At 41.3% G+C, this 25,300-nt stretch overlaps 1 protein-coding gene across 1 annotated transcript in view; it reads left to right on the top strand.

Annotated features, from left to right (window-relative positions):
• Positions 1-25,300, top strand: part of LOC132822645 (solute carrier family 12 member 5-like) — a 340,455-nt gene that overhangs the window by 306,771 nt on the left and 8,384 nt on the right. The window contains exons 18-22 of the mRNA XM_060835891.1: positions 210-378; positions 17,057-17,252; positions 19,120-19,289; positions 23,386-23,517; positions 23,895-24,002. Of these exons, the coding sequence (XP_060691874.1) occupies positions 210-378; positions 17,057-17,252; positions 19,120-19,289; positions 23,386-23,517; positions 23,895-24,002 (775 nt within the window). The remainder of the gene's footprint in view (positions 1-209; positions 379-17,056; positions 17,253-19,119; positions 19,290-23,385; positions 23,518-23,894; positions 24,003-25,300) is intronic.

The raw sequence follows: 25,300 nt of genomic DNA, 5'->3' as shown, positions 1-25,300 counted from the left end.
GTGATTGAATCATGGACTATTTTGGGTGTAAGCACAATTGGTCCCCATGAATTAATGAATCTTTTATTTCTCCAACAAAGCGTTGTGGAATGGATTACACTGAGTACTCAGTTCCAGCTATTGGGAAAACATATGTTCTAAATACAAAATTGTTCTGTTTGGTTATGTTCTTTTGTTGAATTAACCAAAATAATTTGGTTTACTTGTAGGCCCCAGCTTCTGGTACTTGTAAAGGTGGACCAAGACCAAAATGTCAAACATCCACAGCTTCTGACTTTCACTTGCCAACTCAAGGCTGGGAAAGGGCTCACTATTGTGGGCACAGTGTTGGAGGGCAGCTTCCTGGAGAATCACACACAGGCTCAACGGGCTGAAGAGGTACACAATAACCTAGTTTAATTGTTTCATTAACATCTTTCTGCAGAAAGTCAGCTTGATTATCGAGACAGATAGACTAAGAAATAGTCTTTCATAAATCTTTCTTAGAAATGAATTTCCCATTTATATTCATTGAGAATTACCAGCTAGATCCCATGATATTTGTATAAGCAATTTAAAAGTTGTTTACCAAAGTCTGAAATGACATTTGCCCATGTTATATATTTAGATTCCATTACAAAACACAATGTTCCTATTGGACTAGTACACACTAGTACAAAATAATGTGAGTAACATATTTACCCATATTATTTTGAAAGTAAAAAATTCCCTTGGTTTGAGAATGTGTGTTAAGTTTCCAAAATGTGCTGATGAATGCAGGATGATTTAATCAGTTGAGATGAGATAAAAATAATAGGGTAATGATGGCTTCATGGTAATTTCAAAGACCCAGGTTAATGCACAGGAATGTGGTTTAAGAAATTAAATTAAGAAAATCTGGAGTTGAAGATTAGTCCTAGTGATGCTTGACTATAAAACTGTCTTCAATTGTGGGGGAAAAACACCCCATTGGGATCACTAATGTGTTTTGAGGAAGGAAATCTGTTGACCTTATATGGTGCAGCCAATATGAGGTATGAAACTCAATGATTGACATGAAGGGGAAGTGACCTTACAAGCCACTCAGTTCAAGAACAATTATGGGTGAGTAACAAATACTGCCAGCCGTGCATACATCCCACGAAAGAATAATTTTATTTTTCAAAATGGTCTGAATATCTATTAGTTTAAAATAAAACTCGTACCATAGAGTCCATTCTAAGCTTTTAAGTCCCTTAAAATATTTAATCTTTATAAAAACCAAAAAACAACTAATATCCACATACTAAAGACAATTAATCCTTTAATAATCTTTTTGAGTTATTAAAGTGGACTCCCTGCTGAAATTATTGTAGGTTATGGAAAGTGGCCACATATTTTTAAGAACGCAATGGGAGTTTTTCAGAAATGTCAGCAAATAGTTAATGCAAATGCTGAAAGAAACTTTTTTTCAACTTTTTTTCAAACGTAAGCATTTTTTAAAAAACTAATGCCTGAGACTTTCAATAACTTCAAGCTTGAGTTTTTATTTTCTTCACCATGACACAAGCATCTATTTTTTAAGTACTGGGGATTGAAATAATTTCATAGCTTGATATCAACATTATACACCCTGCACAAGTATTCATGTTCATTCTATGTTATACCACACTGAAGAAGCATCCTGAAACCCAAGGCCTTTTTTCCCAGTGTTGTAACACAAGTTAAAGGTTTTATAACTTGTGTAAAGTTCCCAATTTACCAGATTTTCAGAGCTAAGTCAATAGAAAGCACAGACCAGGTTTCTGTACTTAACAAGAGTTCCTATTTATTATAAGTAATTCGACTCTAGCTACGGGTAAACAGTTATAAACCATCATGCATATAACACAATTACTGAAAACCTTATAAACCTCCATTTATGCACGCACAGACTTGCAGACAAACAACAGGTAAAATAGGTTATAGGCAGATGGAGAAAGAAGTTGAAAAGACAATTCAGTTGGTCTTTTCTCCCAGGTTCTGGTATTGAGATGATCTTTATGACTCTTGTCCTGGCTAGCACTTTGCCTCAGTCATCATTCTCCAGATGCTTATAGCAGGTTTAGAAGGTCTATCCAGGGAGCCTTGAAGAGTTGTTGCCTACCTGAATGGTGTATTGAATGATCCTTAGATGTCATGTGCATTATCATTCTCCCAGGCATGAGAACAGATGGTGAGTGCTACTAGGCTATTTGTCTATGTGGGGCATTGCCACCATACCCAAATTCTATTTGCATACTCACACACTTTTCAGTGGAAAACTTGGACAGCATTGAATACTACACCCCACCGCACCACCACCACCACCACCACCACCAATACAGGAGCAGACTGCGAGGTGCAAGTGAGCACCTTTCATCAAGCAGGAATGTGTAAAGGAGAGGGTACTTCACCTTCCCAATTCCCCAAAAATCAAGACAGGGCAGTGAATGTCAATTTCATCCTTCCCTCTAGCAAGCCAATTCCTATCTTCATGATAATCTACGGTAATGAAGATCTTGGGTCTCTTCCCTAATTTCTGGCAGCCTGGTTGTGGTCTGAGTTGGAGCTGTCCTGGTAAAGCACCCTGTGACCTTTGGAGAGGCCGAGTGGCTAATTACTGCAGACAGATTATAGATGTTTTTAAATGGATTGCTCTTTTCTTCCTGAGATATAGCTTCAGAAGAAAAGTTATCATGATTCCATGTGACAGACAGATAGAATTTTTTATCTGATGAGATCATTTATAACTCAGATAAGCAGATGCTGAAAGATAGAAGATTAAAGTCAGCTTACACACTTGTAATCTTTTATTTAGAGACTATTCATTATATATCATTGGTCTCCAAAACTACAACCATCCTCTCATTCTGCAGCTGTTACCCTTTTGAGCAAATAAAATAAATAAACTAAGAACAATCTCTTAAGGGGGACCTGTAAACAAAATTAAAAACTAACTCAAATAAAAGCTTCGCTGGAAACTTGTTTAGAAAATTGTCATTCCCAGAGCTCATTATGTATTCCAACCTGCAACACTTACCAGTTTCAGGGAAACTCAAACAGCATGCTCCCTGTCTAAACATATATGATTAAAAGAAGGGCAGACAGTTGAACTCTGTTCCATGTATGTGTGTTGGGCTGAAGGGCCTGTTTCCACACTGTAAGTAATCTAATATACACACACTCAAAAATTCTTTTGAAAATGTTTTCACGTGTATACTCTTGAACACTAAATTAACAAAAATTTAAGGATAAAGTCATTATAATTCTACTCACTCATTAAAGAAAGCAACTGGTAGTGGTTTAATTTGAGAATCACCATGGCAGATGTGAAGGGAAAGGTTGAGAAGGAGAGTCCTTTACAGTAGTGAAGGTGCAGAAATTGAACCCAAGCTGTTGGTACTACTTTACATTACATTCCAGCTATCTTGCCAACTGAGCTAACCTACTCCAGCAATAGCCCCTCATAGGAACACTGTAACAAAAATCAAATGGTCAAAGGGAACTTATCACAGATAAATTGAATGTAATTCCTGGGCTAATGATGCAGTCCAGTCACTGCAGTGCCCTCCAGTTGCAGAGGCTGCTGCTATATACTAAATCACAGATGAATCCTCATTTAATATCCATCATCAAAATACCTAATTGCAATACATTGAACAGCCCCCTATTTAGAAATGTTATACGCAATATTATTATAATGTTATGAACCAGGCCAGATCCCTCAAAATATTTTTAAGCAGGGAGCCCAGACCATAACTTTGCTATTTGTTTTAAGTAAGTGTCCAGTGGATATTCCCGGAGTGAATTAGCTGATCCAACTGCCAAGTTTTAAACAAACAGAATTTATTGACAAAATTATAGAATGAAACACAAAGAACAGAAAATAGAAGACCAACTAACTTATCCTATCCAAAACCTGACAGACTACCCTGACTTAATGACGGTGTTCCGAAAATACTCGCAACATAAACACATCCCTTAGCAGATAGAGTAAAAATGAGACAAACCAGGGGTTATGGGTTTGAATTTAGAGAGAGAGGGAGTACCCAGCTGGACTTGCCCCAACAACCTTTCTTCACACACAGCTGCTGAACTGAATCCAAAACTCTAATCTAAATGAAGGCCATCTATACTGTTAGCTGGCCACTTCCCTTTGATGATACCATTTTTTAAGACATGAAAGTCTTAGGCTGGAGCCATTATCTGTTAGCGATAGACAAAAAGGGCCCCAATAAACTTTTCAAACCCAGCCTAATTGGAGTCTGGCCAATTACCCCTCTCTGGAAACAACTCAAGGCCATAGTAACCTTGTGAAAAGACCAACATTGTGATACCACAGCCCCTTAAAAAAAATGAACCATCGATATCCACAGATGGCTTCATTTTTCAAAACTCAAAAAAATAGCATTTTGTACCCTAAAACATTCATATACATTCACTGACTATAAACATGAAAACATGAACAACTACATTAAGATTCACCTATTACTAGAAGTAACACCAATATCTTATCCTCAATAGCAAAATTGAGATTTTTTTATTTCTTGTCCACTTCTTGTTCCATTGTCCGCTGCGATACTTCTAAATGCTGTCAAGCCAATTCCCCAGCTCTATTTAATCGTTCTGTAAAATTTGACATGTAGTCCTCTGAATTCTGACTTCTCCTCTACTAACTTCTCCTTAATCAATTTTAATAGTCCTCTCACTTCATTCCCAAAAACTAGCTCAAATGAATTTGATTGATTCATTTGGTGCATCTCTTATTGCAAAAAGCACCAACAGAATTCCCTTATCCCAATCATCTGGATATTCCTGCTAATAAGCCCTCGACATGTTCTTTAGCGTTTGATGCAACCTTTCTAGCGATCCCTGTGATTCTGGATGGTATGCAGTACATTTGAATTGTTTTATTCCTAAGCTGCCCATTACTTCTTTGAATAGTTTGAATGTGAACTGTGACCCTTGATCTGACTGTTTCTCTATTGATAGTCTGCATCTAGTAAAAAATTTGAGTAATTCCTCTGCAGTCCTTTTAGCTATGATATTGTGTAATGGAACAGCCTCTGGAAATCTAATCGATACAGCCATTATTGTCAACAAATACTGATTCCCACTTTTTGTTTGGATAGGGAGCCTACTCAATAAATTAAGATTCTTGTAAAAGATTCCTCAAATGCTAGAATAGGTAATAAAGGTGCAGATTTTGTTACCACCTGTGACTTTCCAATTACCTGATATGTATGATACATTTGGCAAAATTCAATTACATCCATGTCCAGTCTAGGCCTGTAGTAATGTCTTTGTATTTTCACCTGTGTTTTCCTCACTCCTAACTGACCTCCAAGTAGTAGCTCATGTGCCACTCGCAACATCTCCCTTCCATACCCTACTGGCAAGACAATTTGATGCATTTCTGACCATTTCCCATCCGCTTGAATTTGTGATGGTCTCCATTTCCTCATTATGAAAACTGTTTCCTGTAATATCGCCCAGGGATACATTCAGATTCCTTCTCTGTCTATGCCTTTTGATGCATCTGTTTTAAATTTTCATCATTCTGCTGTAACTCAATGAGTTTTGCAGATCTAAAGATATTTCCATGATTACCTATTTGCTCTGGTTTTTGTCTCAACTATCTGATCAATCACAGTGTCTCCTACTGCCATTTCAGCTTCCTTATCCATATCCTTTGATCTCTCCTGTTTCAACTGGTGACTCTGTGACCTCATTACAGTACTTCCCTGATTCCAGGGTGAAAACCATACATTGCTTCAGTTGCTTGAGTCTCCAATGGCTTTTCAACCACGTCAGGCAGCACAGCTACCGGTGAATTGGCTATATCATTTGCAAGGCAAATTGTATTCCTGAACCTGAGAGTTTGTGCAGTGCTCCTACCACAAATTCTCCATTCTTCTCTGGACTCTCTAGCCTCACTTTACATAATTGAGCACTTTTTGTCTCACCATCAACTCCCGTTACCAGTACCTTTTCTGGCAGTAGTCCATCAAGAGTACAGATCTCCTCATCCTTCAACATCACAGACTGAGAGGGTCCTGTGTCCCTTAACATTTAATCTCTTTACCTGTTACTCCTGGCCTACATGAATAAATTTTACCTTTGCAGGTATATTTTTGAAGCAGATCAGCACTTCCTCCTAAACCAACCTCCAGCTTGTACACTCTGCTGCAGTTTTCTAGCTTCCACTGTGCTTTCTGTTACTATTCCAACAAAACTCCCAGACTGGTCCTGTTTTCCTACATCTGGCTTTTTCCTAGCCTACCAACACTGTGATTTCATGTAGCCTACTTTATTGCAATGAAAACACTGGAGTATTTTACCTTCTTTTGGGTCAGTAAATTTGCAGATGATATGAAGATTGGTGGAGTTGTGGACAGTGAGGAGGGCTGTTGTTGGCTGCAAAGGGACTTAGATATGATGCAGAGCTGGGCTGAGGAGTGGCAGATGGAGTTCAACCCTGCCAAGTGTGAGGTTGTCCATTTTGGAAAAACAAATAAGAATGCGGAATACAGGGTTAACGGTAGGGTTCTTAGTCAGGTGGAGGAACAGAGGGATCTTGGGGTCTACGTACATAGATCTTTGAAAGTTGCCACTCAGGTGGAAAGAGCTTGTAAGAAGGCCGATGGTGTATTAGCATCCATTAGCAGAGGGATTGATTTCAAGAGTCGTGAAGCGATTTTGCAGCTGTACAGGACTTTGGTTAGGCCACATTTGGAGTACTGTGTGCAGTTCTGGTCGCCTCACTTTAGGAAAGATGTGGAAGCTTTGGAGAGGGTGCAGAGAAGATTTACCAGGATGTTGCCTGGAATGGAGAATAGGTCGTACGAGGATAGGTTGAGAGTGCTAGGCCTTTTCTCGTTGGAATGGCGAAGGATGAGGGGTGACTTGATAGAGGTTTATAAGATGATCAGAGGAATAGATAGAGTAGACAGTCAGAAACTTTTTCCCCGGGTACAACAGAGTGTTACAAGGTGACATAAATTTAAGGTGAAGGGTGGAAGGTATAGGGGAGATGTCAGGGGTAGGTTCTTTACCCAGAGAGTGGTGGGGGCATGGAATGCGCTACCCGTGGGAGTGGTAGTGTCAGAACCATTGGTGACCTTTAAGCGGCAATTGGATTGGTACATGGATGGGTGCTTAATCTAGGATAGATGTTCGGCACAACATCGTGGGCCGAAGGGCCTGTTCTGTGCTGTATTGTTCTATGTTCTATGTTCTATGTTCTTTTGTCTCCTTCAGGGTTTCTTTTTTATCCTGCAGTAAGTTCTCCTTATGATCTTCACCACGATCTACTTTTCCCTTTCCACGTGAAGATTTCTCTTTGCCCCAATTTCTATCCCTCATGGACCGAAATGGTTCTGGAAACCAAACCGTGTTTTATGGACCAACTCACAAACATCAGCCATTTCAGCTGCTAACCTTGCTGTTTTAACTCTCTGCTCTTCTACATGAGTTCTCACTACTTTAGGCAGTGAATTTTTGAATTCCTCCAAAAGAATGGTCGACTAAGAGCATCATAAATTTGCTCCTTTCTTAAAGCTCTTATCCATCCATCAAAATTACTTTTTCGATACTTTCAAACTCAATTTGTGTTTGACCAGGGTCCCTCCTTAGATTCCTGAAACATTGTCTGTAGGCTTCTGGTACAAGCTCATACACACTATTCTTCACCTCCTCATACTCACCAGATGCCTCCTCTGATGCCCCCTCCTTCCTGAAGAAGGGCTCATGCCCGAAACGTCGACTCTCCTGCTCCTTGGATGCTGCCTGACCTGCTGCGCTTTTCCAGCAACACAATTTTCAGCTCTGATCTCTAGCATCTGCAGTCCTCACTTTCTCCTCTGATAGTAATGCAAGTACCTCACTATCTCTACCTACAAGTTTGATTTGGATCAACAAAACCTACATGGTCACTGGCCACTGCAATTTTTTAGCCACTTTTTCAAATGAGATGAAAAAGGCTTCTATATCCTGCTTATCAGATTTAAGCAATGCTTAAACATACTTTAACAGTTTCTCACTAGGCTTTTGACTACCAGGGGCTTGCTCATCCTCACTCTCTTCCTCCCCAAGCCTACCCTTGGCCTTTATCTCCAGTCTTTTAAGCTGACATTACTTTCTAAGTGTAATTTTCTAAAGTTGAAACTCTTTCTCTTTTTCTTTCTCTTCTGCTACAGCCCTTGGTTCTTTCTCTCTCTGTTCTGATTTTAATCGTAACTCAAACCATTTCATTTCTGCTTCTAACTGAATCTTTTTCATTTGCATTTGAAGTTGAGCTATCTCTACAGATCCCAATGGCGCAAATTTAAATGCTGAGCTACCATTGCTGCTACATCTCATCTTTCCTCACGTTAGAAGGTAACTTCAACTCCAGTTTGTATACTAATTTCCTTCAGCATGGTCTTATTTGCCTTTTATAAAACCCCCAATGTCACTTCTTCCATCTCCAGAACCTCTTGGTGACTGAAATAGCTATTGCTATCCCAGCACAGTTTAAACCAACCAAATCAACACTCAAAATAAAAGACACTAACACCTATCATTCATTGTTTAAATACGGCAAAAGAGCGCCCAGTCTGCTATGGATCAGGCCTGACCCCTCAAAACATTTTTAAGCAGGTAGCCCAGACCGTAACTTTGCTATTTGTTTTAGGCAAGTGTTTAGTGGATATTCCCGGAGTGAATTAGCTGATCCAACTGCCAAGTTTTAAACAAACAGTATTTATTTACAAAATTACAGAATGAAACACGAAGAACAGATAATAGAATACCAGGTAACTAATCCTATCAAAAAACCAACAGATTATTTTGACTTAATGACGCTTATCCAAAGATCCTTGCAACAGTCCCAATAAACACATCCCTTAGCACAAAGAGTAAAAATGAGACAAACCAGGGGTTACAGGCTTGAATTTAGAGAGAGAGAGTACCCAGCTGGACTTGCCCCATCAGCCTTTCTTCACACACACTGCTGTTGAACTGAATCCAAAACTCTAATCTAAACAAAGGCTAGCTATTCAGCTAGCTGGCCACTCTGCTTTGATCATACCAGTTCTTGCTTAAGACGTGAAAGCCCTAGGCCGAAGGCATTATCTGTTAGGGGTAAACAAAAGGGGCCACAATAAACCTTTGAAACACAGCCTAGTTGGAGCCTGGTAAAAACAATGACTGCAGATGCTGGAAACCAGATTCTGGATTAGTGGTGCTGGAAGAGCACAGTAGTTCAGGCAGCATCCAAGGAGCAGCGAAATCTCTGGATTAGTGGTGCTGGAAGAGCCTGGCCAATTACCCTCTCTGGAAAAAACTCAAGGGGATAGTAACCTTGTAAAAAGACCAACATTGTGACAATAGCCCATTCACGTATCCTCACTTCTGACCACTGATAATAGGGGAATATAAGAACATTTTAACCCTACTCCCATAATATTTGGCAGCACTATGTAAAGTTGATCTATTTATATAACGGAAGTATAATGTACAAAAAAATTAATCCATAAATAAATATTTACACGACAGGCTTAAATATTAAAATCCAGGCCATAGCAAAACATATTTCTCGACTGTATAGGAATTCAGTTACATCAATTGCATTATTTATTACATTACATTAATTTATTAAACTGATGAATAATTAGCACGCAGACAACATAGAGATGCAGGAAAGGGGACAAAGGCCATGGAAACCATCTGCTAATTTATGGAGACAAGGTGCTACAGAGCTTCCTGCCTACACAGTAGAGGTGAATGTCAGCAAACTTATGCAGAACTGTAAATATCAAATTCAAGGCCTTTCTTGCAATTAGATAATGTGGTGATAATTCTGACTGCATATGCCTGAGTTGAATACACAGCATATGTAAGATGGCATTTTGCTGAACTGCAGGCCCTTTTAACCAGCTGTCATGCTTTTGCGTGTAAAGGATGTGCCTACTGATCCTAACCATTGCAAATTTTATAACCCTGGCTTTTTAACACCTTAATACAACTGTTTTCTCCATTTTTGCCTCCATTACTTAGAACAGGGAACAATGAAGAAACTAGAGCCAAATATTTTAAAGAAATGTTAGGAAAAAGTTCAAAATCAATTTGCAATCAATAAGTTGTAGATACTTACAGTTTTAACACAATATTGATAACCTGTAGGAGTGGGCTAATGCCCATAACAAGGGTGCTAATTTTCCCTGAAAATGTGTTGCTGGAAAAGCGCAGCAGGTCAGGCAGCATCCAAGGAACAGGAAATTCGACATAAAATTTGACATCGGGCATAAACCCTTCTTCAGGAATGAGGAAAGTGTGTCCAGCAGGCTAAGATAAAAGGTAGGGAGGAGGGACTTGGGGGAGGGTCAATGGAGATGTGATAGGTGGAAGGAGGTCAAGGTGAGGGTGATAGGCCGGAGTGGGGTGGGGGTGGAGAGGTCAGGAAGAAGATTGCAGGTTAGGAAGGCGGTGCTGAGTTCGAGGGATTCGACTGAGACAAGGTGGGGGGAGGGGAAATGAGGAAACTGGAGAAATCTGAGTTCATCACTTGTGGTTGGAGGGTTCCCAGGCGGAAGATGAGGCGCTCTTCCTCCAACTGTCGTGTTGTTATGGTCTGGTGATGGAGGAGTCCAAGGACCAGATGTCCTTGGTGGAGTGGGAGGGGGAGTTAAAGTGTTGAGCCACGGGGTGGTTGGATTGGTTGGTCCGGGTGTCCCATGGGTGTTCTCTGAAACGTTTTGCAAGTAGGCGGCCTGTCTCCCCAATATAGAGGAGGCCACATCGGGTGCAACGGATGCAATAGATGATGTGTGTGGAGGTGCAGGTGAATTTGTGGCGGATATGGAAGGATCCCTTGGGGCCTTGGAGAGAAGCAAGGGAGGAGGTGAGGGCGCAAGTTTTGCATTTCTTGCGGTTGCAGGGGAAGGTGCCGGGAGTGGAGGTTGGGTTGGTGGGGGGTGTGGACCTAACGAGGGAGTCACAGAGGGAGTGTTCTTTTCAGAATGCTGATAGGGGAGGGGAGGGAAATATATCCCTGGTGGTGGGGTCCATTTGGAGGTGGCAGAAATGATGGCGGATGATACGCTGTATATGGAGGTTGATGGGGTGGTAGGTGAGAACCAGTGGGGTTCTGCAGTGATGGCGGTTGGAGGGGCGTGGCTCAGGGCGGAGGAGCGGGAAGTAGGGGAGATGCGGTGGAGGGCATCGTCGATCACGTCTGGGGGGAATCTGTAGTCCTTGAAGAAGGAGGTCATCTGGGCTGTATGGAATTGGAACTGGTCCTCCTGGAGCAGATGCGGTGGAGACGAAGGAATTGGGAATATGGGATGGCGCTTTTACAGGGGGCAAGGTGGGAGGAGGTGTAGTCTAGGTAGCTGTGGGAGTCAGTCGGTTTATAGTAGATGTCCATGTTGATTCCGTCGCCGGCCTATCAACCTCACCTTGACCTCCTTCCACCTATCACATTTCCATCGCCCCTCCCCCAAGTCCCTCCTCCCTACCTTTTATCTTAGCCTGCTGGACACACTTTCCTCATTCCTGAAGAAGGGCTTATGCCCGAAACGTCGAATTTCCTGTTCCTTGGATGCTGCCTGACCTGCTGCGCTTTTCCAGCAACACATTTTCATCTCTGATCTCCAGCATCTGCAGACCTCACTTTCTCCTTGATAATTTTCCCCTAAGGCCTGAATAGACTTAAGGCTTTAAAGCCTGGCAGATACCTTACCCACTTTGAATACTGCAGCACTTCTTCTGGAGCACTGTTTCCAGTTCTAGTCTCCGTGTTATAGGAAGGATATTATTAAGATGGAGAGAGTATTAAGGAGAGTCTGGATAGACTGGGACTTTTTCCACTGGTGCTTAAGAGGTTGAGAGATGACCTTATAGAGGTTTATATAATAATGAGGAATATAGCAAAAATGAATGGTCAGTGTCTTTTCCCTCGGGTGGGGGTGTTCAAGACTCAGGGAAATATTCGTAAGGTGAGAGGAGAAAGATTTAAAAAAGACAGGAAGAGTAATTTCTTTTACACAGAGAGATGGTTTGCGTGTGAAATGAATTTCCAGAGGAAGTGGTGCGTGCAGGTACAGTTACAATGTTTAAAAGATACTTACGGAAGTATATGAATAAGAAATCTTTAGAGGTATAAGGGCCAAGCACAGGCAGGTGGGACTAGTTTAGTTTGGGATTATGGTCTGCATTGACTGGTTGGATCGAAGGGTCTATTTCCATGTTGTAAAATTCTATGATCAATTCAGAGCTGGGCGAGAAGGCCCATCCATCATATTTCATCATATTCCACCCCTTGACAAAGATACACATCCAGGGGTTGTAGTAAAACCCAGCCCTAGAACCGATCATCATAGCCATAAAGCCCTCTGAATCCATTTAGATTCAATGATCATTAAAAGGTAACTATGACAGGCTGTCCATCAGGCTTGCTGAGAGACAGAAACCGAATAAATGAATTTCAAATCTCCTAAGTTCTAACATCTCACTTTTCTCCATTATGTGGGAAAAGAACAAACTGCCTGTAAATGAGGCAAGGTCACTAATATGTGTTAATGCATGCCAATAAGTCTCTTGCTATTCACGAAAGAGATTCTCATCTCGACATTAACATTTAAGGTTCAAATTCAGATGATTTTTCTTATGATGAAAATTTAATTTTTCTGATCTCATCATATTCTGCCAACTCGTTATCTCCCAAGTCATTCAGGACTGTAAAAATTCCATCTGTATTAAAGCAATCCCCCAGCCAGCAAATCATGTTAATGTTTTGCAGTGCAGCCATGTTTTGTTATGAGTGGTAGTGAACAATTAAGCAATTCACTATAGGAGGCTCCATAAATATCTCCATCCTCATGGTGGAGTCCAGGTTATACCAATACAGCTACAACACTGGCACCTACCAAGTTATTGTGGGAAATGGTCCAGGTATGTCCCATTCACAAAAGAAACAGGACAAATCCAACCCAGCGAATTACTGCCCCATCAATCTATTCTCAATCAAGTGATGGAAGATGTCATCAATAATAATGTCAAGCTGCTCAGCAATAATCCAGTTTGCGTTCTGCTATGGCCACTCAGCTCCTTCTCTCATTACAGCCTTGGTTCAAATGTGGACAAAAGAGCTGAATTCCAGAGATGAGGTGAGATATTAAGTCTGCACTTGATGGAAGGAGCCCTAGCAAAACTGGAATCAATGGGTAACAGGGGCAAACTCTCCACTGATAAGAGTCATACCTGGCACAAAGGAAGATATGTATGGTTGTTGGAGGTCAGTCATCTCAACTTAGGACATTTCTGCAGGAGTTCCTCAAAGCAGTGTCCTAGGCCCAAATATGTTCAGTTGCTGACTTTCCTTCCATCCTAAGGTTAGAAGTGGGGATGTTCACTGATGATTGCACAATGTTCAGTGCCATTTGCCGCTCCTCAGGTACTGAAGCGGTCCATGTGCAAATGCTACAAAATCCGAACAAGGGGACATAAATTTAAGGTGAAGGGTGGGAGGTATAGGGGGGATGTCAGGAGTAGGTTCTTTACTCAGAGAGTGGTGGGGGCATTGAATGCGCTGCCTGTGGGAGTGGCAGAGTCAGAATCATTGGTGACCTTTAAGCGGCAATTGGATAGGTACATGGATAGGTGCTTAAGCTAGGACAAATGTTCGGCACAACATCGTGGGCCGAAGGGCCTGTTCTAAGCTGTATTGTTCTATGTTCTATGTTCTATGTTCTATCCAGGCATGTGCTGAAAAGTGGCAAATGACATTTATACCACACAAATACCAGGCAATGGCCATTTCCAATAAGATACAATCTATCCATTGCCCCTGGCATTCAGTGATGTTACTATCACTGAATACTCCACAATCAACATCTTGGGGATTACCACTGACAAGAAACTCAGATGGACTTGCCATATAAATGCAGTGGCTGCAAGAGCAAGTCAGAGATGAGGAATACTGCTGCGAGTAATTCATCTCCTGAGTCCTCATAGCCAGTCTACCATCTACAAAGCAAAAGTAAGGTGTGTGATGGAGTCCCGACTTGATTGGATGGGTGCAGCTTCAACAACACTCAAGAAGCTGGTCACCATTCAGGGCAAAGAAATCCATTTTATTAGCACTGCCCTCTCAAGTATTAGCTCCCTCCATCACCAACTCTCAGTGTTAGAAGTCATACCTAGCACAAAGGAAGGTGTTTGTGGTTGTTGGATGTCAATCATCTCAGTCCCATGGCATCTCTGCAGTAATTCCTCAGAGTTCTAATCATCTTCACTTACTTCAGCATTAATCTCCCCTCCATCTTAAGGTCAGCAGTAGGGCTGTTTCTGATAATTGTGTAATGCTCAGTGACATTAACTCCTCAGATACTTAAGCAGTCTGTGTCCAACTGCAGCAACACCTGGACAATACTTGAGCTAAGGATGATACATAGCAAGTAACATTTACTTTTCACAAGTACCAGGCAATAACCATCTCCAACAAGAGAGAAATTAACTATCACCTCTTGGCATTCAATGGCATCGCTGGATCCTATGCTATCAACATGCTGATGATTACTATTGGAAAGTGACAGACCCAGATGGGTTCCATGGCCATACACCCACATCCTGCATGGATCAGCTGGCAGGAATATTTGCAGATATCTTTAACCTCTCCTTACTACAATGTGAGGTTTCAAGAAGATCACAATCATCCTGGTGCCAAAGGAATGAGGCAACTACAGCCCAGTGACTGTGACACCCATCATTATGAAGTATTTCAAGAGGTTGGTAATGGCATATATGAACTCCAGCCTCCCACATTGCCTTGATCTGCTATAATTCACCTCCTGTCACAATCGGTTCATGGCAGACATCTGTTCACTTGCTCTGCACTCATCCCTTGAACATTTGGATAAGAAAGACACCAAAGTCAGACTCCTATTTATTGACTTTATCACCGCCTTCAATACGATAATTCAAATAAAACTCATCTCCAAACTCCGAGATCAGGGACTTTGCAATTGGATCCTCAGTTTCCTGACCCCGAGACTGCAATCAGTAAGGATAGGTGACAACCCATCCTTTACAATCATACTTAACATGGGTGCCCCGCAAGGTGGTGTACAGCCCCTTACTATACTCCTTAAACTGTCACAACTGTTTGGCCATATTCAGCTCTAACTCCATTTACAAATGATGAGACAGAGTATAGGACAGAGATAGACAGCTTAGTGTCATAATGTAAAGACAACTATCTCTCCCTCAATGTCAGCAAAAGGAAGGAGTTGTTCATCAGCTTCAGGAAGCGGAGTGGAGGACACACCCTTGTCTGCATCAGTGGTGCTGAGGTGGAGGTGGTCGAGAGCTTCAAGTTCCCAGGAATAAATACCACCAACAATCCATCGTGGTCCATCCACATTGATGCTACAATCAAGAAAACACAAAAGTGCCTCTACTTCGTCAGAAGGCTAAGGAAATTCAGCACGTCTATGGTGACTCCTGATGAAGGGCTCTGGCCCGAAACGTCGAATTTCCTGTTCCTTGGATGCTGCCTAACCTGCTGTGCTTTAACCAGCAACACATTTTCAGCTCTGATCTCCAGCATCTGCAGACCTCACTTTTTACTAAGGTGACTCTTACCAATTTTTATCATTTTTTAGAAAACAACCACAGCTTAGTATGACAACTGTTCTGCCCAAGACCACAAGAAATTAGAGTTGTGAATGCAGCTCAGTTCATCACAAAAATTAGTCTTCCTTCCACTGATTCCGTCTATTCCTGCTGCCTCAGGAAAGCAATGAAAATAATCCAAGATTATACTTTCTTCCACCCTCTTCCATTGGGCAGAAAATTCAAAAGTTGGAAAACATGTACCAACAAATTTAAGATCAGCTTCTTCCCTGCCTATCAATCTTATGAACAGACCCCTCATATATTAGAGTTGATCTTTCTCTGCACCTTCTCTGTAGCTATAACACTCTATACTGCATTCTGTTCTATTACCCTGATGTATTTATGGAATATATGATTTGTCTGGTTAGCATGCAATACAATACTTTTCACTGCATCTCAGTACCTGCGACAAAAATAAATCAAATCAAATCAAATCCAGTTGACCAGAACCTAAACTGGACTGGCCTTATAAATACATTGGCTACAAAGGTAGATCAGTTTCTAGGAATTCAGTGGTGAGTAACCCACCATCAGACTGCTCAAAGCCTGTCCAATTAGACTCTGAACTGGGTCTTCCTCAGCATTAGAAGTGCCAGGTGCCAGTGGTTGGCAGCTCTTCTTGCTCAGCAGCACCACCGGGGGAGTGCTAGCTGCTGCCAATAATGCACTCACCAGAACCTCAGGACTGCAGAGGAGCCCAGGCCACAGGTGAGTGAGGGATTCAGCTGGGGAGGAGTTTGGGGGGATGGTCTGGTAGAGGCAGATCGCCAGCAGCAACAGCACATGTGTGGCTCTCAGCAAGCCCACCCCATTCGCAAAGCTGATTCCTTTGATCCGTTACTTATCAGAAATGGACCGCTTTCTGGAAACCCACAAGAAACTCCAGTAGGCTTGGCTCTTTAGGCTTTCCCTCATGGTGAATCACTTGCCTACTGCAGCGGGAGTTCCCAAGGTCAATGGGATGTGATCCTTAGGTGAACATTAATTGTCTATGAAAGAACTTTGATTGGTGGAGAGGTGCAGGTTGCCCACAAACCTTCACACCATGCATTGAATCTGGGCACAGGCAGGAAGATGACAGGATCCCTCTGCCCTTCCTGCAACCAAACTCCCATAGCGAGGGTGTTAAGACACATATCAAATGTACTGATCCAGAATTTACCATTAATTACCATTATCTAATGAGCTGGCAATAGGGTCTTTTGGCAATGCACAACCATTTGCAAACTAAGCTCAGACCAGCCTATGGGATGGATGTTTTTTAAAGTAAGAGCTATAAATATTTGTTTCAACATAATCCTCTGCATTGTTAACTTGTCATGCTCTCACAAACAGCCTTCCAAATGTTGTTTTTTGTCAATCTGTCTTCTTCCTATTCTTTGTACTTCCTGCTTCACACTCTCCATGTCTTTCTGGGCAGTCTGTCAAACGTCTCATGGAAGTGGAAAAGGTGAAAGGGTTCTGTCAAGCCGTTGTATCATCCAACCTGCGTGATGGCATGTCTCATCTCATTCAGTCATGTGGTCTGGGAGGAATGCAGCACAACACTGTACTGATGGGCTGGCCAAGAGCCTGGAGGCAATCTGACGATCCAAGAACATGGAAAAATATAATTGGTATGTGTAATTCTGTAAAACCATAGGATTCCTGAGTGATTGTCCATGCATTCGGCATAAGATTATAAAACATATTTAAAAATAAAAGTGCAGAAACCAAAGTGAAAATGAATTCAAAAGAAACAGAGGTAGAAGAGCATTAGTGTCAAATTCCTTGAAACTGTTGAATGTACAGTTGGGACACAATTTGTCAACCATTCCTGGCTGATAATACCCAATAGAAATTAAAACAGAATATGCTGTTTTAACAGAAACAAAGGAAGTTTGGCAACATCAATGAAGTCAGAAACAGAGTTAACGTCTTGAATCCAATGTGACTCTTCTTCAGTTCTAAACAAGAATCCTTGCACTCAAAGCATTAACTCTGTTTCTCTCTTCAGCGATACTGTCAGGCCTGCTGAGTTTCTCCAGCATCCTATGTTTTGTATTTCAGATTCTAGTATCCCGAGTGTTTTGCTTTTATTTAAGTGTGAAATCGAGTCTTTATATATAAGGTCATTTGATTTTAAATCTGCCTCTTACTGTCAAATCATCCTATGCAACAGTAGAATAAAACAGTGCAGGCATAATGTTAGCATTGGAAGAAATACAGTTGGTAACAATTCCAACACTGTAATAAATTCTCTAATGGGAGAGAGAAAAAGGGAAGTCTCATACAATACCTAGTGAAAAGAATGGAAATGCCTGGGATTGCACAAGAGGTTGTGAAACATTGTAGTTGAGATCTGGCGTTTGCAGTACCCCCAAGCGGAAAATGAGAAGCTGTTTTTTTGAGCTTGCACTGAGGTTCACTGGAACATTGCAGTAGCTCTGCGAAAGAAAGGTTGGTCAGAGAACACGGTGGTCTGTTGAAGTGGCAGGCAACTGGAAACTCAAGGTCATTTTTGCTGTCGGAACATAGGTGTTCTGCAAACTGGAGTGGAGGAGACCACATTGTGAACAGCAAATTCAGTAGACTTTAAACCTTTAGAGGTTGATTCCACCTCCCATGCTTTCTACCCTACCCCCACACCCATTATCATTATAACATGGGTTGTTTTTAACACAGTCACCCATTCTCCTCCATTCCTAGGCCCAATATCACATGATATGGGTTGCATAAAGCTCACCCATTTTCTCCATCTTAATATCACTTAACCAATTTTTCTTCTGTCCTGACTTGCTATCCATAATCTCCTTGTTTACTTACTCCTCTGTAGGCTCAACCTGTACCTATCCACTCACCACTCCACACCTCCAACCTCTCCAAAACCTCAGCTTCAGAATCAATACTAATTTTTCCCAGCTACTAACAGTTTTGGGAAAGAATCACCAAACATGAACATTGGCACTGCTTTCTTCCCACAGATGCTGCCAGACCTGCTGAGTTTCACTGACAATTTCTGTTTTAGATCTCCAAAGTACACAGTTATTTGATATTGCTTTAGTTGAGACGATGCTCTTGAACATTAGCGTTTATGTGAGTTAATCTCTTTCTGTTGTAGCTTTGCTGCCTATTACTTAAACATAACATAACGCGTGATTTAGAATTTGAGAGATACTTAAGGGGTCTTTTATGTGAAATCAGATCTGAGGCATTCCTTGAGGACTTTTAAAATCTTTCAAAAGTGCAGAATTGGAAATAAGCAATATCAGAACCCCAAGCCTCCAACCCTGTTCAGTTGCGTCAAGATTAATTTGAACATCAGATTCATTTAGTTGCCTTAGCTCCACACGTTTCTCTGAATCCACTCAACCATTTTGTTATATTTCCGGAATGGTTAATGAAAATAATAATATGATTCCAAAAGACAGTGGATAAGTGTACAAATGTAAAAACTGTGCAGTAGTACAGCAACCAGTCACTGTTGTAACCTTGATTTTGTAGAAGTGGTTCGAGAAACAACAGCAGGTCGCTTGGCTCTCCTGGTGGCGAAGAACATCACTGCATTTCCATCGAACCAGGAGAGGTATTCTGAGGGTTACATTGATGTCTGGTGGATAGTCCATGATGGAGGAATGCTGATGCTCCTGCCTTTCCTCCTCAGGCAGCATAAGGTATGTGAAAATATTTTATTAAGGGTAATCATTATAGAGCACCAAAGTAGAATATTGCTGTATTCATGTTAGTTCCCCTTTGTACGTGCCTGTATGGTACAGTTTATTTTAGGTGCAGAAGTGATGCTAACAGCAGGATTACAATCAATAGGCTACATTGAAATCTTTCAAATTAATGGAAGCAGTGGTACTACATGCACGTCAGGCACGGAGCAACATATATGAAAGATATGAAAGAACTGTAAATACAATAGCAGTGTATGATGTTCAGGGAGGCATATATGCAGGGTACAGTGCAACAGGAACAGCAGGCACAGAACTGCAAGTATGTTAGGTACAGGATGGCATGTACATGAGATATATGATCGCTGATATAGTAGGTACAGGACAACTTTTGCACCAGGTACAGGACTGCAGGTAGACTTGCTCCTGGTGTTGTGTTGTTGCCAACTTAGTAAGACTAGCTCCTTGTGTTGTGATTGCCCAAGTTCTGGCCTCGGTTTGATGTTACCTGTCTCAATGTTCTGAAGGTCAGAAAATAATTAATAAAAGCGCTAACGAGTCTGTGCCATTGGATATCTTAAGCAGATGTTTTAAACAGAATTGTTTGTTTGTCTAGCATCCTTACAATTAAATTCTTCTATGTTAAACAATCATTACACAAGGAATAATAGTCTGATTTTTAGAAGTTTTAAGTATAATAAATACAGCTTGACCTGTCATGACAAACCTGAGGTTAGTCAACTGATGACCTGTGATGCTAAATGTAGGCACACCAAATTACCATGGTACAAATTCCCACTCATATTTCAGAGCAGCCTGCACAGTGATTGTGATAACTGTTATAAGGCCAATGGAGAATCACTAATTAATCTCCTGGGGGAGTTTGTTGACTATCAGTTTTTCTGGTTAACAGGCAATGGTCTGCCCAGCTAGGACTCATCGCCTGGACCTTTTACAAGGCTAGGCTGGCTATAAGCATGTGCAGGTTGCAAGCTGTAGAGGGACTCACCTCTGCCTACTGTCTATCCCTCTTTCAGTTATGTCTGTGCCTGGGGTCATTGGAGAGAGGGCACGAGGTGTGCATTAATGCTCTCATTGCTTTTCGAGAGAGGTACACATCACAGATGATACAATGCTTTGTTTTATCCTCCAACTCCATTTTTGATTTAGCTCCTTCCCAGGCTCCCTAGCCTCCCCCCCCCTCACTTTTGATGGGTTGCATTGATCCAAATGTGTTTTGCATGTAAACTTCTAATCGGCTATGTGAGTGATAATAGTTAACAGTTAAAATAAAGCAAAAAAAGAACCCACAGTGATTTGGTATTGGGAAGGAGATTCAATTGTGTGTGTGATAGCACTTCTGGACATGAAACAAAGCAGATCTTGATGACTTTTGTATATAATTGTCTAACTGACTACATGGGTGACTTAGTGGTGGCAGTTAATATTTAAGAACAAAGAAAAATGTCACAGTGATTTGGTGGTGGAAAAGTCATTAATTATGTGCAAGAACACATCAGATTAAAAAAAAAACAGACCCAGTTGTGTTTTTGGTTGCATTTCACTCACTTTTGCCCAGTTGATTTTAACCTTACTGTGAATTCTCTGGCAAGGACGCCTACCTTGAAGACATTCTTCTCCTCTCTCCACAAGAATCTCAGTAAGTCTCTGTGTCACTGCAACCCCCAGGTCATCTCCTCTGCCCTGAAGCTCTTCAACCTCTTTGCTACATTCTTCCCAGCACCACTCCCCCTCCCATTTATCTCTCTACCCTGGAGGTTTCCTACCTCTATTCCTGATGAAGGGCTTTTGCCTGAAACATTGATTTTCCTGCTCCTCGGATGCTGCCTGACCTGCTGTGCTTTTCCAGTACCACTCTGATCTAAACTCTGGTTTCCAACATCCACAGTCCTCACTTTTGCCCAAGCTCTTATGTTTGGGCATCAGATGCCAAGGGGATCAGATTGGAGGACCTTCATGAGGGTCTGTTCCTGGGCTTGGTCATTCTGATTATAAGCAGGTCCAGGTAGTGGACTGTGGAGGGGGTTGTCTCTGCTTGCTCTCTGCCCTCTTCCACTGTTATGCGTGTGCTGAGTGTCATTGGAATGGGAGCATATGATGACCATTAATGTATTTGATGCCTTTAGAGAGAGGTGGGCACCTCGGGGGATACAGTGCTTTATTTTCACCTCCAGCTCCATTTTGATCTAGCCCCTTTCTTCTCTCCCTAACACCCCCCACTTCCTTACTTTTGATGGATTGTATTGCCCCTAATGGACTTTGCATTGGAAACTTCTAACTGGCTGCGTAAGTGCTGGTTAGTAGATTTTTTAAAAATCACTGTGATTTATTAGTGGGAAGGTCATATGCCTATGTGTGATAATACTTCCAGATACTTAAAAAAACAAAGTAAAAACAGACCCGGAGCTCTTGTGGTGCAGTGTATGATCCCTGCCTCTGGACCAGGAGGCCTGGGTTCCAATCCTACCTGCTTCACATCTCTGAACAGATTGGTTAGAAAATATCCACAATGGCATGGAGTCTATTTAGAAGTTATTCAATCGGCTGTATTCTGTGGTGAAGGTATTGGCTCATCATAAACAGCTTCAGTTTCTTTCCAGGGGGTTGTTGTGTCGCTGCCTTTAAACCTAAGTTTATGTCCCACCTGCCCCAGAGATGTGTAATAATATCTCTGATCAGGCTGATTAGAAAATAAAGCATATTCAGCCTGTCATGGCCTTTGCTTGCAAATATCCAATTGGCTGCATGAGTGTTTTCCTGGTAGTGGAGACTAGTTATAAACAAATAAAAAGTCACAATGTTTTTGTAACGGGAAAACCATTCAGTGGTGTGCAATAACACTTCTGGATATAAGAAAAAAAAGGAAACAAAAACATTGACCAAGGTGGATTTTGCAGGACACTGGTAGTATCCTTACCTCTGAGACAGGAGATCTGGGGGTTCAAGTCCTACCTACTCCTGAGGTATAATCACATCTCTGAGCAGATTGTTTAGGAAATATTACAATGCAAAGCACAGCGGTAAGTCCCTACCTCTGAGCCAGGAGGCTCAGTTTTAAGTCTTGCTTGCTCCAGAGGTGAGTAATTTCTAAATGGGTTGATTCGAAAATATTATAAAGCAGATCCTGAGCCTATATACACCATGAGTAGTCACTCTATTTTGGTGTTCAACAATGAACAATGTCTATAATCAGTCTTTAATCAATATACAGGGGATCTTCAGCATTTAGTGTCTACCGTAACACCCAAATGAGACAAATTGTACACATTAAATTATCGTGGCCCCAAAACTCTGCAGTAACAGTGGACCTATGAGGGGTGTGCCAGCTGGTACTCTCTGCCATCACTGTTTTGGAGTTTGTAAGATCAGCAGGAGGGCATTTAACTTATATGTGGCAATTTGTCATCAATGCCAGTCTGTACCAATGCAGTTCAGCGGCCCACCTGCCCCATGCAATCAGAAAATCGATTACCTGCCCACCATGAAATATCAGGTGTCCAGTCCACATTGAATTATTCCCTGTATAAGTAGAATGATTCCAATTTGCACTGGAATTTCTTACAGGGTTCTTGCAGTCAGTCAAGGTCACTTCAATGGAAATTCCCAATTGATATATGAAGGGGAGCATAGTTGACTGGTGCAGGTTTACAAGCACAACTCAGAAATCCCAGAAAGGACAGCATGTCAGGAATTCACCCAGCTCTAACAAAAGCAGGTCACCACAATAGGGTTAGGTTAAGGTGAGTTGGTTCAAGTTAGAGCAATTGCTTCTAACGTAGTGCTTTCATTTCATATTTTAGTCAACCTTTGCATGCCATTTCCACAATGTACATTGAGAATGCTGGAAATACACCATCAGGCCTGAATGAAAAAATAAGTTCCAATTGGTGTCATTTTTGGAAATCATCATTAAGATGTCATATCAACCCCTCAGTGAAAATGCAACCTAATAACCATTCCTAGATATCTACCATTCTCTATGAAAAGCTTCTTGTAAAACTGTGAGCCTCACCGGCTATAAATTACAGCTGTATTTTTGTCACTGCTTTCATGGCCCATCTTTGATTGACAGGTGTGGAGGAAATGCAAAATGCGCATTTTCACAGTGGCCCAGTTGGAAGATAACAGCATCCAGATGAAGAAGGACCTCACAGTGTTTCTCTACCACCTGCGAATTGTAGCTGAGGTGGAAGTTGTCGAGATGGTACGAGAACAGTGCTAAAATCTGATGAAAAGTGCAGATAAGTCAATATTTGTACCAGTGTACAAAAATAGAAGGGGCAGAATCATAAACTCTTGGTTAATGTGCTTCTCTGTGTAAAAAGGAATTCACTCTAAGTACTACCAACTAGAGACACATAAATTCCTTCCTTAGCTTCACCTGAAGTTAACTGAGTTCAAGCGAATCAGGCAAATGGATTATGTGGCAACCCATTCCCACAACCCAGGTTTTATCTTATAGATACTTGAGATATTTGTGTAGCCTACCCCTCTATTAACATTGATGTATCACTCCCAAATATTAAAATGATAAGTTTAAGTGCAAATGTTTCTTATTGTGTATGTTATTCTGCTTTGTAGCATGACAGTGATATCTCAGCCTACACTTATGAGCGAACACTGATGATGGAGCAGCGGTCACAAATTCTAAAGGAAATGCATCTAACAAAGAATGAGAGAGAGCGTGAGGTATAGGACCATTTATTTTGCTTTACGAGGAATTTTGTTCTGACCTACCTTGAATTGAAAAGTCTTAAAATGTTGCGCGTAACACTTATTTCTAATGATCCTGTTTGCTCACAAGAATCCTAGAGGAGAAAGTGAGGACTGCAGATGCTGGAGATCAGAGCTGAAAATGTGTTGCTGGAAGAGCGCAGCAGGTCAGGCAGCATCCAAGGAACAGGAGATTCGACATTTCGGGCCTTCTTCAGGAAGAAGGGCTTATGCCTGAAACGTCAAATCTCCTGTTCCTTGGATGCTGCCTGACCTGCTGCGCTTTTCCAGCAACACATTTTCAGCTCACAAGAATCGTATCTAACATCAGAACCACACAGTCACTCACTTGGCAAACATATCAACTGCACAAACCGATCAGAAGATCAGTTCGGTTTCTAGTCTGGGCGGAATAAATTGCAACATTGCCACTTGACACACCATCTAAATAATATCAACTTATTGTGTCAATTTTCTGATAAAATTATCTTCATGATCAAAAATTTTGGGGAATATACATCAATCTGGCTCACATTCCCAGGGTATGTATGTCAATGATTAAGGACTACAGATTCATAATTTTATTGACTCTAACCTACACTTCCGGTCAACCTCCCTGCTTGAATTATAGCAGCATTGAAACACCCCTTTGTACTCTCTATAAATAATACAATAGCAGTGAGAGAAGCAGGTGGTTAAGAAACGTCTGCTTCCCCACAGTGCCTGGCATTTGTAATAGTAATCAATTATCACATCTTATTTTTCAAAATCCATAATCCAAAATATAAACTGTCACAAATGTCGAAGAATGTGATGGTGAACGAAACCTGCAAACCAAGAAATAACTCGCTCTTGCGCCTGGAGTTTCTTTTTGAATCCCGACAATGTGGAAGAAGGCCATTCGGCCTATTGAGTCCACACCCAATCCTCTGAAGAGCATCCCACGCAGATCAACTCCTCTATTCAATCCTTGTAACCCTGCATTTCTTACAACGCAGCCTGCAGATCGGATGATTAAGTATTTTTGAAACACAATTATTGTCGAAATGTAGGAGAGAATCCCAGTTTTGAGATCCTGAGAAAGATTTAGGGTAGATGATGATGAGTTTTAATTTTAACAGAACCAGGATGTAGGCAGAAGATAAATATATAATCAGAGCAAGAGAGGAAATTCCAAAATGTTATTGTGCATATCTCTTAAAGATAACCAAGTTACGTAACACTGAGAATAATAATGAGAGCAAACTTCCTTAAGCCAACAGTTTGAGTTCAAG

This window comes from Hemiscyllium ocellatum, chromosome 15 (assembly GCF_020745735.1).
Source record: "Hemiscyllium ocellatum isolate sHemOce1 chromosome 15, sHemOce1.pat.X.cur, whole genome shotgun sequence".
Taxonomy (NCBI): Eukaryota; Metazoa; Chordata; class Chondrichthyes; order Orectolobiformes; family Hemiscylliidae; genus Hemiscyllium; species Hemiscyllium ocellatum.
Note: the sequence above shows the minus strand (reverse complement) of the source record. Positions and strands in the feature narration are given on the sequence as shown.